The following is a 16,996-nucleotide window of genomic DNA, read 5'->3' as shown; positions in this document are numbered from 1 at the left end:
GTTATGACCTTCCAGAATTAGTCGTTGAGTATATTCAAGACTGAGATTGATAGATTTTTGGACATTAAGAGAATCAAGGGATATTGGGATTGGACGGGAAAGTAGAGATGAGGTCGAAGTTCAACTATGATCTCAGTGAATGGGGGAGCAGGCTTGAGGGGCCGAATGGCCTACTCCCATAAGAACATAAGAATTAGGAACAGGAGTAGGCCATTTAGCCCCTCGAGCCTGCTCCGCCATTCAACAAGATCATGGTTGATCTGGCCGTGGACTCAGCTCCATTTACCCGCCCGCTCCCCGTAACCCTTAATTCCCATATTGGTTAAAAATCTATCTGTGATTTGAATACATTCAATGAGCTAGCCTCAACTGCTTCCTTGGGCAGAGAATTCCACAGATTCACAACCCTCTGGGAGAAGAAATTCCTTCTCAACTCGGTTTTAAATTGGCTCCCCCGTATTTTGAGGCTGTGCCCCCTAGTTCTAGTCTCCCTGACCAGTGGAAACAACCTCTTTGCCTCTATCTTGTCTATTCCTTTCATTATTTTAAATGTTTCTCTAAGATCACCCCTCATCCTTCTGAACTCCAACGAGTAAAGACCCAGTCTGCTCAATAGGCCCATTTCTGATGTTCTTCTGATAAGCAACAGGTGGGAATGTAAGTTGTGAGGAGGATGCAAAGAGGCTTCAAGGGGATACAGACGGGCTAAGTGAGTGGGCAAGAACATGGCAAATGGAATATAATGTGGAGAAATGTGAAGTGATCCACTTTGGAAGGAAAAATAGAAAAGCAGAGTATTTTTTAAATGGTGAGAGATTGGGAAATGTTGGCATTCAGAGCGACCTGGATGTCCTTGTACACTAATCACTGAAAGTTAACATGCAGGGACAGCAAGCAATTAAGAAAGCAAATGGTATGTTGGCCTTTGTTACAGGGGGATTTGGGTACAAGAGTAAAGATATTTCCTTACCGAAGGAAGGATATAGTTGCCATAGAGGGAGTGCAACGAAGGTTCACCAGACTGATTCCTGGGATGGGGGGATTGTCCTATGAGGAGAGATTGAGTAGACTAGGTCTATATTCTCTAGAGCTTAGAAGAATAAGAGGTGATTTAATTGAAACATACAAAATTCCTACAGGACTTGACAGGGTAGATGCAGGGAGACTGTTTTCCCCCGGGCTGGGGAGTCTAGAACCAGGGGTCACAATCACAGAATATAGGGTCGGCCATTGAGGACTAAAATGAGGAGAAACTTCTTCACTCAGAGAGATGTGGAGGCTCAGTCGTTGAGTAGATTCAAGGCTGAGATCGATGTATTTTGAATATTAAGGGAATCAAGGGATATGGGGATAGTAGAGGCAAGTGGATCTAGAATCATAGAAACTTAAAGCACGGAAGGAGGTCATTTTGGCCCATCGTGTCCCCTCTAAACCTCCTACCAATTACTTTAAATCTATGCCCCCTGGTTGTTGACCTCTCTGTTAAGGGAAATGGATCCTTCCTCTCCACTCTATCCAGGCACCTCATAATTTTATATACGCCACTGCTGGCCAAGAACGGGGAAACACTCATCAAGGACACCGAGGCTGTCAGGGCCTGCTGGAAGGAGCACTTCGAAGATCTCCTCAATCAAGACTCTGCCTTTGACTCGAGTGTTCTCGACTCCATCCTGCAGCATGCTACCTGCCACCACCACAGTAAAACCCCAACACTGCACGAGGTAGGAAAAGCCATAAGACAGCTTAAGAACAACAAGGCTACGGGATCGGATGGAATCCCCACTGAGGCACTGAAGTATGGTGGAGAGGCAATATTGGCACGAATACATGACCTCATCGCTCTCATCTGGAGGGAGGAGAGCATGCCGGGAGACCTCAGAGATGCAGTGATCGTGTCCATCTTTAAAAAAGGGTGTTGTGTATCTGTAAAGCATGCACTCCCATGTTCCGCCACCAGGGAGCTCATCCCCTGAATTCCCAAGGGATCCCAGCATCCCTGGGGAGCACTGTATATAAGCCGGCCCCTAAGACCTGTTCCTCACTCTGGAGTGTCTTATTAAAGACCAATGATGTCTCCGCAAGATCCTACAAATCCCCTGGGAGGACAGATGCACCAACATTAGCGTCCTCGACCAAGCCAACATCCCCAGCATTGAAGCACTGACCACACTTGATCAGCTCCGCTGGGCAGGCCACATTGTTTGCATGCCAGACACGAGACTCCCAAAGCAAGCGCTCTACTCAGAACTCCTTCAAGGTAAACGAGCCAAAGGTGGGCAGAGGAACTGTTACAAGGACACCCTCAAAGCCTCCCTGATAAAGTGCAACATCCTCACTGACACCTGGGAGTCCCTGGCCAAAGACCGCCCTAAGTGGAGGAAGTGCATCCGGGAGGGCGCTGAGCACTCGAGTCTCATCGCCGAGACCATGCAGAAATCAAGTGCAGGCAGCGGAAAGAGCATGCGGCAAACCTATCCCACCCACCCTTTCCCTATGACAGGGACTGTGATTTTCGTATTGGACTGTTCAGCCACCTAAGGACTCATTTTAAGAGTGGAAGCAAGTCTTTCTCGATTCTGAGGAATTACCTATGATGATGAATTTTATACACCTCAATAAGGTCTTCCCTCAACCTCCTCTATTCAAAAAAAAAACAACCCCAGCCCTATCCAATCTTTCCTTATAGCTAAAATTCTCCAGTCCAGGCAACATCCTCGTAAATCTCCTCTGTACCCTCTCTAGTGCAATCAGGTATTTCCTGTAATGTGGTGACCAGAACTGCATGCTGTACTCCAGCTGTGGCCTAACTAGTGTTTTATACAGTTCAAGCAAAAGCTCCCTGCTCTTATCTTCTATGCGTCAGCTGATAAAGGCAAGTATCCCGTATGCCTTCTTAACCATCTTATCTACCTGGCCTGCTACCTTCAGGGATCTGTGGACATGCACTCCAAGGTCACTTTGTTCCTCTACACTTTTTAATGTCCTACCATTTAATGTGTATTCCCTTGCCTTGTTAGCCCTCCCCAAATGCATTACCTCACACTTCTCCAGATTGAATTCAAGTTGTCACTGTTCTGCCACCTGACCAGTTCATTGATATCTTCCTGCAGTCCACAGCTTTCTTCTTCATTATCAACCACACAGCCAATTTTTGTATCATCTGCAAACTTTTTAATCATACTCCCTACAATCAAGTCTAAATCATTGATATATACCACAAAAAGCAAGGGACCCAGTAGTGAGCCCTGCGGAATCCCACTGGATACATCCTTCCAGTCACAAAAATGGTCATCGACAATTACCCATGGCTTCCTGCCTTTGAGCCAATCTTGGATCCAACTTGACACTTGGCCCTGGTTCCAATGGGCTTTTACTTTCGTGATCAGTCTGCCTTGCGGGACCTTATCAAAAGCCTTGCTAAAATCCATAAACACTACATCATACGCACTGCCCTCATCGACCCTCCGTGTTACCTCCTCAAAAAATTCAATCAAGTTAGTCAGATATGATCTTCCCTGAAGAAATCCATGTCTTTCTAAATGAAGGTTTATCTCATCCCTCAGGAATTTTTCCAATAATTTTCCCACCACCGAGGTTAGGCTGACTGGCCTGTAATTACTCGGTCTGTCCCTTTCTCCCTTTTTATACAAAGGTACAACGGTTAAAGAGGAGATTAATGCAATAGTTAGGAAAGACATTAGCTTGGATGATGTGGAATCTATATGGGTAGAGCTGCAGAACACCAAAGGGCAAAAAACGTTAGTGGGAGTTGTGTACAGACCTCCAAACAGTAGTAGTGATGTTGGGGAGGGCATCAAACAGGAAATTAGGGGTGCATGCAATAAAGGTGCAGCAGTTATAATGGGTGACTTTAATATGCACATAGATTGGGCTAACCAAACTGGAAGCAATATGGTGGAGGATGATTTCCTGGAGTGCATAAGGGATGGTTTTCTAGACCAATATGTCGAGGAACCAACTAGGGGGGAGGCCATCTTAGACTGGGTGTTGTGTAATGAGAGAGGATTAATTAGCAATCTCATTGTGCGAGGCCCCTTGGGGAAGAGTGACCATAATATGGTGGAATTCTGCATTAGGATGGAGAATGAAACAGTTAATTCAGAGACCATGGTCCAGAACTTAAAGAAGGGTAACTTTGAAGGTATGAGGCATGAATTGGCTAGGATAGATTGGCGAATGATACTGAAGGGGTTGACTGTGGATGGGCAATGGCAGACATTTAGAGACCGCATGGATGAATTACAACAATTGTACATTCCTGTCTGGCGTAAAAATAAAAAAGGGAAGGTGGCTCAACGGTGGCTATCTAGGGAAATCAGGGATAGTATTAAAGCCAAGGAAGTGGCATACAAATTGGCCAGAAATAGCAGCGAACCTGGGGACTGGGAGAAATTTAGAACTCAGCAGAGGAGGACAAAGGGTTTGATTAGGGCAGGGAAAATGGAGTACGAGAAGAAGCTTGCAGGGAACATTAAGGCGGATTGCAAAAGTTTCTATAGGTATGTAAAGAGAAAAAGGTTAGTAAAGACAAACGTAGGTCCCCTGCAGTCAGAATCAGGGGAAGTCATAACGGGGAACAAAGAAATGGTAGACCAATTGAACAAGTACTTTGGTTCGGTATTCACTAAGGAGGACACAAACAACCTTCCGGATATAAAAGGAGTCAGAGGGTCTAGTAAGGAGGAGGAACTGAGGGAAATCTTTATTAGTTGGGAAATTGTGTTGGGGAAATTGATGGGATTGAAGGCCGATAAATCCCCGGGGCCTGATGGACTGCATCCCAGAGTACTTAAGGAGGTGGCCTTGGAAATAGCAGATGCATTGACAGTCATTTTCCAACATTCCATTGACTCTGGATCAGTTCCTATCGAGTGGAGAGTAGCCAATGTAACCCCACTTTTTAAAAAAGGAGGGAGAGAGAAAACAGGGAATTATAGACCGGTCAGCCTGACCTCAGTAGTGGGTAAAATGATGGAATCAATTATTAAGGATGTCATAGCAGCGCATTTGGAAAATGGTGACATGATAGGTCCAAGTCAGCATGGATTTGTGAAAGGGAAATCGTGCTTGACAAATCTTCTGGAATTTTTTGAGGATGTTTCCAGTAAAGTGGACAAAGGAGAACCAGTTGATGTGCTATATTTGGACTTTCAGAAGGCTTTCGACAAGGTCCCACACAAGAGATTAATGTGCAAAGTTAAAGCACATGGGATTGGGGGTAGTGTGCTGACGTGGATTGAGAACTGGTTGGCAGACAGGAAGCAAAGAGTAGGAGTAAATGGGTAATTTTCAGAATGGCAGGCAGTGACTAGTGGGGTACCGCAAGGTTCTGTGCTGGGGCCCCAGCTGTTTACATTGTACATTAATGATTTAGACGAGGGGATTAAATGTAGTATCTCCAAATTTGCGGATGACACTAAGTTGGGTGGCAGTGTGAGCTGCGAGGAGGATGCTATGAGGCTGCAGAGTGACTTGGATAGGTTAGGTGAGTGGGCAAATGCATGGCAGATGAAGTATAATGTGGATAAATGTGAGGTTATCCACTTTGGTGGTAAAAACAGAGAGACAGACTATTATCTGAATGGTGACAGATTAGGAAAAGGGAAGGTGCAACGAGACCTGGGTGTCATGGTACATCAGTCATTGAAGGTTGGCATGCGGGTACAGCAGGCGGTTAAGAAAGCAAATGGCATGTTGGCCTTCATAGCGAGGGGATTTGAGTAAAGGGGCAGGGAGGTGTTGCTACAGTTGTACAGGACCTTGGTGAGGCCACACCTGGAGTATTGTGTAGAGTTTTGGTCTCCTAACTTGAGGAAGGACATTCTTGCTATTGAGGGAGTGCAGCGAAGATTCACCAGACTGATTCCCGGGATGGTGGGACTGACCTATCAAGAAAGACTGGATCAACTGGGCTTGTATTCACTGGAGTTCAGAAGAATGAGAGGGGACCTCATAGAAACGTTTAAAATTCTGACGGGTTTAGACAGGTTAGATGCAGGAAGAATGTTCCCAATGTTGGGGGAAGTCCAGAACCAGGGGTCACAGTCGAAGGATAAGGGGTAAGCCATTTAGGACCGAGATGAGGAGAAACTTCTTCACCCAGAGTGGTGAACCTGTGGAATTATCTACCACAGAAAGTAGTTGAGGCCAATTCACTAAATATATTCAAAAGGGAGTTAGATGAAGTCTTTACTACTCGGGGGATCAAGGGGTATGGCAAGAAAGCAGGAATGGGGTACTGAAGTTTCATGTTCAGCCATGAACTCATTGAATGGCGGTGCAGGCTCAAAGGGCTGAATGGCCTGCTCCTGCACCTATTTTCTATGTTTCTATTAGCAGTCCTCTCGTCCCCTAGCACCGCACCTGTAGCCAGAAAAGACTGGAAAATGATGGTCAGAGCCTCTGTTATTTCCTCATTTGCTTCTCTTAACAGCCTGGGATACATTTCATCCGGGAATGGGAGTTTATCCACTTTCAAAGATGCTAAACCCCTTAATATCTTCCTCTCTCACTGTTTATTTCATCTAATATTTCACACTCCTCCCTGATTGCAATGTCTGCATTGCCCCTCTCTTTTGTGAAAACGCATGCAAAGTATTCATTAAGAATCTTACCCACGTCTTCTGCCTTCACACAGATTACCTTGATGGTCTCTAATAGGCCTCACCCTTTCTCTAGTTATCCTCTTGCTCCTAATGTATTTATAAAACATCTTTGGGATTTCCTTGATTTTACTTACCAAAACATTTTCAAGCTCTCTCTTTGCTTTCTAATTTTCTTTTTAATTTCACCCCTGCACTTTCTATACTCCTCGAGGGTTTCTGCAGTATTGAGCCCTCGGTAACTGTCATAAGCTTCCATTTTTTTCTTTGTCCTACCATGTATGTGCCTTGACATCCCAGGGACTCTAGATTTGTTAGTACCACCCTTTTTCTACAAGGGTACATACTTGCTCTGTACCCTCCCACTGGAATGTCTCCCACTGCTCTGACACTGAGTTACATTCAAGTAGTTATTTGCAGTCCACTTTGGCTAAATCACTTCTCAGCTTAGTAAAAGGAGTTGAGGTCGATGTCATGATCTTATTGAATGGCAGAGCAGGCTCAAGGGGCCGAATGGCTTACTCCTGCTCCTATTTCTTATCTTTTTATTTACCTACACTAGCAAAGGTTCAGGCCTTCACTAGGCACATAACAGAGCTGTCAGCAGGCGTTGGGCCTAACAGGCAGAATCTCCTGGGAAAGCCCAGGAACTCCTTCGAGACACACCTCCTTGGTACAATGATTCCCCCACTGAAATTTGAATTTGCCACAGAAAATGGGGCAAAGTGTAGGAGAAGCAGGTTCAGCTCCACATTTCTGGTAGCAATCAGGCTGTCCACCCTTCCTGGGCTGATGACTCCAACTTTTAGGCAGCCCCAACAAAGTTCAGGCAGCACAATCACAAATAGCAGCTTAATATGCCCAATACCCAAACAGCGAATCAGAGAATAAAACTGGGATAAGGGGCATCAGTTATGGGGAGAATAGCGAAGCTGGGATTGTTATTCTTGGAGCTGAGAAGGTGGAGGGAAAGTTATTGATGAAGCAGCTGAAGATACACAAGAACATAAGAAATAGGGAGTTAGATATGGCCCTTACGGCCAAAGGGATCAAGGGGTATGGAGAGAAAGCAGGAAAGGGGTACTGAGGTTGAATGATCAGTCATGATATTATTGAATGGCGGTGCAGGCTCAAAGGACCGAATGGCCTCCTCCTGCACCTAATTTCTATGTTTCTATATAGGAGCAGGAGTAGGCCATTTGGCCCCTCGCGCCTGCTTCGCCATTCAATAAGATCATGGCTGATCCGATCATGGACTCAGCTCCACTTCCCCGCCCGCTCTCCATAACGCTCGACTCCTTTATCGCTCAAAAATTTGTCTCTCCATCTTAAATACATTCAATGACCCAACCTCCACAGCTCTCTGGGGCAGAGAATTCCAAAGATTCACAATCCTCTGAGAGAAGAAATTCCTCCTCATTTTCGTTTTAAATGGGCGGCCCCTTATTCTGAAATGATGCCCCCTAGTTCTAGATTCCCCCACGAGGGGAAACATCCTCTCTGCAGCTACCCTGTCAAGCCCCCTCAGAATCTTCTACGTTTCAATAACATCACCTCTCATTCTTCTAAACTCCAATGAGTACTGGCCCAACCTGCTCAACCTTCCTTCAGATGACAACCCCTTCATCTCAAGATGGTTGGGCCGAGGGCACTGCCCCGAGGAACTCGTGCAGCGATGTCCTGGGACTGAGATGATTAGCCTGCAACAACCATCTTTTTTGTGCTAGGTATGATTCCAGCCAGTGGATAGTTTCTGCTCTGATCCCTATTAACTTCAGTTTTACTCAGGCTCCTTGGTTTCACACTCAGTCAAATGCTACCTTGATGTCAAGGGCAGTCACTGTCACCTCACCTCTGGAATTCAAGTCGTGTCCACATTTCAGTGATGAGGTCTGGAGCTGAGTGGTCCTGGTGGAACCCAAACCGTTCATTGGTGAGCAGGCTATTGGTGAGTAAGTGCCACTTGATTCCACTGTTGATGACTGCTTCCATCACTTTGTTGAAGATTGAGATTAGGCTGATAGGACGGTAATTGGCAATTGGCCAGTTTGAATTTGTCCTGCTTTACATGGACAGGACATACCTGGGCAATCTTCGGCATTGTCGGGTCGATGTCAGAGTTGTACTTGTACTGGAACAGCTTAGCTAGGTGCATGACTGGTTGTGGAGTCATGTCTGCAGAACTACAGCCGAGATGTCCTAGGGGTAACATTTGCTAATGCAGTTCGGGAGTGTTTAAACTAATATGGCAGGGGGATGGGAACCTATGCAGTGAGATAGGGCGAAGTTATATGGAGTCAGAAACAGATGGTAGAAAGGTAAAAAGCAATAGTGGAAGGCCGAGTAAACAAAGGCAAGAAACAAAAAGGGCCACACTACATCATAATTCTAAAAGGACAAAGGGTGTTAAAAAAACAAGCCTGAAGGCTTTGTGTCTTAATGCAAGGAGTATCCGTAACAAGGTGCATCAATTAACTGTGCAAGTAGAGGTTAACAGATATGATGTGATTGGGATTACAGAGACGTGGCTCTAGGATGATCAGGGCTGGGAACTCAACATCCAAGGGTATTCGACATTCAGGAAGGATAGAATAAAAGGAAAAGGAGGTGGGGTAGCATTGCTGGTTAAAGAGGAGATTAATGCAATAGTTAGGAAGGACATTAGCTTGGATGATGTGGAATCTATATGGGTAGAGCTGCAGAACATCTAAGGGCAAAAAACGTTAGTGGGAATTGTGTACAGACCTCCAAACAGTAGTAGTGATGTTGGGGAGGGCATCAAACAGGAAATTAGGGGTGCATGTAATAAAGGTGCAACAGTTATCATGGGTGACTTTAATATGCATATAGATTGGGCTAACCAAACTGGAAGCAATACGGTGGAGGAGGATTTCCTGGAGTGCATAAGGGATGGTTTTCTAGACCAGTATGTCGAGGAACCAACTAGGGGGGAGGCCATCTTAGACTGGGTCTTGTGTAATGAGAGGGGATTAATTAGCAATCTCGTTGTGCGAGGCCCCTTGGGGAAGAGTGACCATAATATGGTGGAATTCTAAATTAAGATGGAGAATGAAACAGTTAATTCAGAGACCATGGTCCAGAACTTAAAGAAGGGTAACTTTGAAGGTATGAGGCGTGAATTGGCTAGGATAGATTGGCAAATGATACCTAAGGGGTTGACAGTGGATGGGCAATGGCAGAGACCGCATGGATGAACTACAACAATTGTACATCCCTGTCTGGCGTAAAAAATAAAAAAGGGAAGGTGGCTCAACCGTGGCTATCAAAGGAAATCAGGGATAGTATTAAAGCCAATGAAGTGGCATACAAATTGGCCAGAAATAGCAGCGAACCCGGGGACTGGGAGAAATTTAGAACTCAGCAGAGGAGGACAAAGGGTTTGATTAGGGCAGGGAAAATAGAGTACTAGAGGAAGCTTGCTGGGAATATTAAAACGGACTGCAAAAGTTTCTATAGATATGTAAAGAGAAAAAGGTTAGTAAAGACAAACATAGGTCCCCTGCAGTCAGAATCAGGGGAAGTCAAAACGGGGAACAAAGAAATGGCAGACCAATTGAACAAGTACTTTGGTCCGGTATTCACTAAGGAGGACACAAACAATCTTCCGGATATAAAAGGGGTCAGAGGGTTTAGTAAGGAGGAGGAACTGAGGGAAATCCTTATTAGTCGGGAAATTGTGTTGGGGAAATTGATGGGATTGAAGGCCGATAAATCCCCAGGGCCTGATGGTCTGCATCCCAGAGTACTTAAGGAGGTGGCCTTGGAAATAGCAGATGCATTGACAGTCATTTTCCAACATTCCATAGTCTCTGGATCAGTTCCTATCGAGTGGAGGGTAGCCAATGTAACCCCACTTTTTAAAAAAGGAGGGAGAGAGAAAACAGGGAATTATAGACCGGTCAGCCTGACATCAGTAGTGGGTAAAATGATGGAATCAATTATTAAGGATGGTGACATGATAGGTCCAAGTCAGCATGGATTTGTGAAAGGGAAATCATGCTTGACAAATCTTCTGGAATTTTTTGAGGATGTTTCCAGTAGAGTGGACAAGGGAGAACCAGTTGATGTGGTGTATTTGGACTTTCAGAAGGCTTTCGACAAGGTCCCACACAAGAGATTAATGTGCAAAGTTAAAGCACATGGGATTGGGGTAGTGTGCTGATGTGGATTGAGAACTGGTTGTCAGACAGGAAGCAAAGAGTAGGAGTAAATGGGTACTTTTCAGAATGGCAGGCAGTGACTAGTGGGGTACCGCAAGGTTCTGTGCTGGGGCCCCAGCTGTTTACATTGTACATTAATGATTTAGACGAGGGGATTAAATGTAGTATCTCCAAATTTGCGGATGACACTAAGTTGGGTAGCAGTGTGAGCTGCGAGGAGGATGCTATGAGGCTGCAGAGTGACTTGGATAGGTTAGGTGAGTGGGCAAATGCATGGCAGATGAAGTATAATGTGGATAAATGTGAGGTTATCCATTTTGGTGGTAAAAACAGAGAGACAGACTATTATCTAAATGGTGACAAATTAGGAAAAGGGGAGGTGCAACGAGACCTGGGTGTCATGGTACATCAGTCATTGAAGGTTGGCATGCAGGTACAGCAGGCGGTTAAGAAAGCAAATGGCATGTTGGCCTTCATAGCGAGGAGATTTGAGTACAGGGGCAGGGAGGTGTTACTACAGTTGTACAGGGCCTTGGTGAGACCACACCTGGAGTATTGTGTACAGTTTTGGTCTCCTAACTTGAGGAAGGATATTCTTGCTATTGAGGGAGTGCAGCGAAGGTTCACCAGACTGATTCCCGGGATGGCGGGACTGACCTATCAAGAAAGACTGGATCAACTGGGCTTGTATTCACTGGAGTTCAGAAGAATGAGAGGGGATCTCATAGAAACGTTTAAAATTATGACAGGTTTAGACAGGTTAGATGCAGGAAGAATGTTCTCAATGTTGGGGAAGTCCAGAACCAGGGGTCACAGTCTAAGGACCAAGATGAGGAGAAACTTCTTCATCCAGAGAGTGGTGAACCTGTGGAATTCTCTACCACAGAAAGTTGTTGAGGCCAATTCACTAAATATATTCAAAAAGGAGTTAGATGTAGTCCTTTCTACTCGGGGGATCAAGGGGTATGGCGAGATAGCAGGAATGGGGTACTGAAGTTGCATGTTCAGCCATGAACTCATTGAATGGCGGTGCAGGCTCGAAGGGCCGAATGGCCTACTCCTGCACCTATTTTCTATGTTTCTATGAGATGCTGTCAGGGCCTGTAACTTTTGCCATGACCAGTGCACTCAGCCATTTCTTGGTATCACATAGAGTGAATCTAATTTTCTGAAGACTGGCATCTGTGATGGTGGGGACCACAGGAGGAGGCAGAAAAGGATTATCCACTCGGCAATTCTGGCTGAAGATGGTTGTGAATGCTTCAGTCTTGTCTTTTGTAATGCTAGATCTGTTCCTAATGCACTTGGCAAGGTGGTAGTGCTACATGACACAGTGGAGTATGTCCTCAGTGTGAAGACAGGACTTGGTCTCCACAAGGACTAGGCCGTGGTCATTCCACCAATACCGTCAGGGACAGGTGCATCTGTGACAGCTGGATGGTGAGGACGACTTCAGGTAAGTTATCCCCTTATGTTGATTCTTTTACCTCCTGCTGGAAGCCCAGTCTGGAAGCTATGTCTTTCAGACTTGGCCAGCTTTATCAGTGGTGGTACTACTGAGCTACTCTGGTGATGGACATCGAAGTCCCTGCACTCAGAATATAAGAGGGAAACTACCCTTTTTGTTCTTTGGCAGTCCCTCGGAGTCGAGGATGAATTGCTTCCACACTAAAATTTGTTCTAAGGCGATTGATGAGACCCATGCGGGATCTCTAATCTCTGTCACAGGTGGGGCAGAGGGAGGTTTGAGGGACGCGGGGGGGGGGGGGGGGTGGGGGGTTGGTGCTTGATTTGTCGTACGTTCCTGCCGTTGTCTGCGCTTGGCTTCCGCGTGCTCCTGGCGAGGAGAATTAAAGTGTTCGGCGGCTTCTCAGATGCTTCTCCTCCACTTTCAGCAGTCTTGGGCCAGGGATTCCCACGAGTCGGTGGGGATGTTACATTTTTTCAAGGAGGCTTTGAGGGTGTCCTTGAAGCTTTTTCTCTGTCCTCCTGGGGCTCGCCTGGAATCGGCGGGCGGCGAGGACCCAGGAAAGGTACAGCACGGGCCAACAGTGAGGTCGGGACCCAGGAAAGGTACAGCACGGGCCAACAGTGAGGTCGGGACCCAGGAAAGGTACAGCAGGGGCCAACAGTGAGGTCGGGACCCAGGAAAGGTACAGCACGGGCCAACAGTGAGGTCTAGACCCAGGAAAGGTACAGCACGGGCCAACAGTGAGGTCGGGACCCAGGAAAGGTACAGCACGGGCCAACAGTGAGGTCTAGACCCAGGAAAGGTACAGCACGGGCCAACAGTGAGGTCTAGACCCAGGAAAGGTACAGCACGGGCCAACAGTGAGGTCGGGACCCAGGAAAGGTACAGCACGGGCCAACAGTGAGGTTTGGACCCATGAAAGGTACAGCACGGGCCAACAGTGAGGTCGGGACCCAGGAAAGGTACAGCACGGGCCAACAGTGAGGTTTGGACCCAGGAAAGGTACAGCACGGGCCAACAGTGAGGTCAGGACCCAGGAAAGGTACAGCACGGGCCAACAGTGAGGTTTGGACCCATGAAAGGTACAGCACGGGCCAACAGTGAGGTTTGGACCCAGGAAAGGTACAGCACGGGCCAACAGTGAGGTCTAGACCCAGGAAAGGTACAGCACAGGCCAACAGTGAGGTCTAGACCCAGGAAAGGTACAGCACGGGCCAACAGTGAGGTCTAGACCCAGGAAAGGTACAGCACGGGCCAACAGTGAGGTCTAGACCCAGGAAAGGTACAGCACGGGCCAACAGTGAGGTCTAGACCCAGGAAAGGTACAGCACGGGCCAACAGTGAGGTCAGGACCCAGGAAAGGTACAGCACGGGCCAACAGTGAGGTCTAGACCCAGGAAAGGTACAGCACGGGCCAACAGTGAGGTCTAGACCCAGGAAAGGTACAGCACAGGCCAACAGTGAGGTCTAGACCCAGGAAAGGTACAGCACGGGCCAACAGTGAGGTCTAGACCCAGGAAAGGTACAGCGTGGGCCAATTGCAAGGTCGGGACCCAGGAAAGGTACAACACGGGCCAACAGAGAGGTCTAGGCCCAGGAAAGGTACAACACGGGCCAACAGTGAGGTCGGGACCCAGGAAAGGTACAGCATGGGCCAACAGTGAGGTCTAGACCCAGGAAAGGTACAGCACGGGCCAACAGTGAGGTCTAGACCCAGGAAAGGTACAGCATGGGCCAATTGCAAGGTCGGGACCCAGGAAAGGTACAACACGGGCCAACAGTGAGGTCTAGACCCAGGAAAGGTACAGCATGGGCCAATTGCAAGGTCGGGACCCAGGAAAGGTACAACACGGGCCAACAGTGAGGTCTAGACCCAGGAAAGGTACAGCATGGGCCAATTGCAAGGTCGGGACCCAGGAAAGGTACAACACGGGCCAACAGTGAGGTCTAGACCCAGGAAAGGTACAGCATGGGCCAATTGCAAGGTCGGGACCCAGGAAAAGTACAGCATGGACCAACAGTGAGGTTTAGACCCAGGAAAGATACAGCACGGGCCAACAGTAGGTCTAGACCCAGGAAAGGTACAGCACGGGCCAACAGTGAGGTCTAGACCCAGGAAAGTTACAGCACGGGCCAACAGTGAGGTCTAGACCCAGGAAAGGTACAGCATGGGCCAATTGCAAGGTCGGGACCCAGGAAAGGTACAGCATGGGCCAATTGCAAGGTCGGGACCCAGGAAAGGTACAACACGGGCCAACAGTGAGGTCTAGACCCAGGAAAGGTACAGCATGGGCCAATTGCAAGGTCGGGACCCAGGAAAGGTACAGCACGGGCCAACAGTGAGGTCTAGACCCAGGAAAGGTACAGCACGGGCCAATTGCAAGGTCGGGACCCAGGAAAGGTACAACATGGACCAACAGTGAGGTTTAGACCCAGGAAAGGTACAGCACGGGCCAACAGCAAGGTTGGGACCCAGGAAAGGTACAGCACGGGCCAACAGTGAGGTTTGGACCCATGAAAGGTACAGCACGGGCCAACAGTGAGGTCGGGACCCAGGAAAGGTACAGCACGGGCCAACAGCAAGGTCGGGACCCAGGAAAGGTACAGCACGGGCCAACAGTGAGCACGGGACCCAGGAAAGGTACAGCATGGGCCAACAGCAAGGTCGGGACCCAGGAAAGAGGAAGCTACCCACAGTGGTGTTCAACATGGTATACTGATTAAATTAATCGGCTGAGGGAGGGAGATAGTTATCAGTCAGAGGTTTCCTTGTTCATTTTTGACCTGAAGCCATGAGACTTCAAGGCGGCCTGAGTAAAGGTTAATGACTCCCAGGACCACTCCCCCCGATTATATTCCACTGTGCCCCCAGCTCTGGTGTCTGCCTTGCTGGTGAGAAAGGATATGCCCAAGGAAGGTGATGGAGCAGTCTGGGACATTGGTTGATAGGTATGATTCTGTGAGTATGACTATGTCATTTGTGGGACAGCGCTCTAACTTTGGCACCAGTGCCCAGCTGTTAGTTAGGAGGACTTTGCAGGGTTAAGTGATACAGCGGGACCTGGGGGTACTTGTGCATGAAAGGATAGTATGCACGTACTGGAAGTGATCAGGAAGGCCAATGGTATCTTGGCCTTTATTGCAAAGGGGGTGGAGTATAAAAGCAGGGAAGTCTTGCTACAACTATATAAGGTATTGGTGAGGCCACACCTGGGACACTGCATGCAGTTTTGGTTTCCATATTTACGAAAGGATATACTTGCTTTGAAAGCAGTTCAGAGAAGGTTCACTTGGTTGATGCCGGAGATGAGGGGGTTGACTTATGAGGAAAGGTTGAGTAGGTTGGACCTCTACTCATTGGAATTCAGGAGAATGAGAGGAGATCTTATTGAAACATATAAGATTATGAGGGGACTTGACAGGGTGGATGCAGAGAGGATGTTTCCACTGATGGAGGAGACTAGAACTAGAGGGCATAATCTTAGAATAAGGGGCCGCCCATTTTAAAACAGAGATGAGGAGAAATTCCTTCTCTCTGGGGGTTGTAAATCTGTGGAATTTGCTGCCTCAGAGAGCTGTGGAAGCTGGAACATTGAATACATTTAAGACAGAAATAGACAGTTTCTTAAACGATAAGGGAATATGGGGTTATGGGGAGCGGGTGGGGAAGATGAGCCGAGTCCATGATCGAATCAGCCATGATCTTATTGAATGGCGGAGCAGGCTCAAGGGGCCGTATGGCCTACTCCTGTTCCTATTTCTTATGTTCTTAACTAGGCTGGGTGTGCCTTTGCCTTGTCTGAATTTGATGCCGAGGTGACAACTGTACGGGTTTTAGATAAGGGCAGCAGAGGCTTGGATGAGCTGAAGTTTATGGAAGGTGGGAAATGGAAGGCCAGCCATTGGAATGCTCGAGTCTCGGGTAACAACAGTAGATAAGTTGAGGCAGGGGTGCAGACAGGTAATGTTAGGGAGCACATTTCTATGCCAAACCGGAATTTTCAGGGATTGTATGCATTGCTATATATGTTGATAGGAAGTGGGGAATTGCCGAAGGAATTAGGAATGCTATATAGAACACAAACATTTATTTTAACCAGGAACTCGAGACTTACTTGTTACAATTCCTGCCAATGCCAGAACGAACTGATTTTCATCTGAATCCAGATTCTGCTGTTCCTTGATACTTCCATCGAGAGATTTCACAAAACTTTCTATTGTCTGTCCCACAATACGGAAAAAACTTTCTGCTTTGCTCTATTCATTAATTTAAAAAAAAGTTCCTATTCATAACTAAAATACTTAATATGCAGACAACACAAACATATTTCGACACTGCCCAAGAATTTAAAACAATGAATAAAATTCTATGGTTAGTTTTAAGTAGCAAATGCCGTACATACAGAATATAAATTTCTGCATGACACTGCTTGAACTTATTGTGGTGAAACAAATTAATTAGCAATCACTTAATAAATCAACTTCAACTCAAGACTCAAGCAAAGTGTTATATATGTGGACTTGTATATACCCTGTACAGCCACCAGAGGGCTCAGCCCCTGAAGTCCCAAGGGATCCCATAATCCCTTGGGAGCACAGGAATTTAAGGAGGCCTCACAGGTTGGAGAGTCACTCTGGAGACCTGCAATAAAAGAGTAAGGTTACACTTCACTTTGAGCTCACAGTGTTCAGTCTGACTCTTTCTCCATACACAACAACTA

At 47.0% G+C, this 16,996-nt stretch overlaps 1 protein-coding gene across 3 annotated transcripts in view; it reads right to left on the bottom strand.

The window, feature by feature from the left end:
* Positions 1-16,996, bottom strand: part of hsf2bp (heat shock transcription factor 2 binding protein) — a 121,084-nt gene that overhangs the window by 49,530 nt on the left and 54,558 nt on the right. For all 3 annotated transcript variants that reach the window (XM_070874322.1, XM_070874324.1, XM_070874323.1), the window contains one exon: positions 16,391-16,532. In XM_070874322.1, the coding sequence (XP_070730423.1) occupies positions 16,391-16,532 (142 nt within the window). The remainder of the gene's footprint in view (positions 1-16,390; positions 16,533-16,996) is intronic.

The sequence above is a fragment of the Pristiophorus japonicus genome, unplaced genomic scaffold, assembly GCF_044704955.1.
Source record: "Pristiophorus japonicus isolate sPriJap1 unplaced genomic scaffold, sPriJap1.hap1 HAP1_SCAFFOLD_780, whole genome shotgun sequence".
In the NCBI taxonomy this organism is placed as follows: domain Eukaryota; kingdom Metazoa; phylum Chordata; class Chondrichthyes; family Pristiophoridae; genus Pristiophorus; species Pristiophorus japonicus.
Note: the sequence above shows the minus strand (reverse complement) of the source record. Positions and strands in the feature narration are given on the sequence as shown.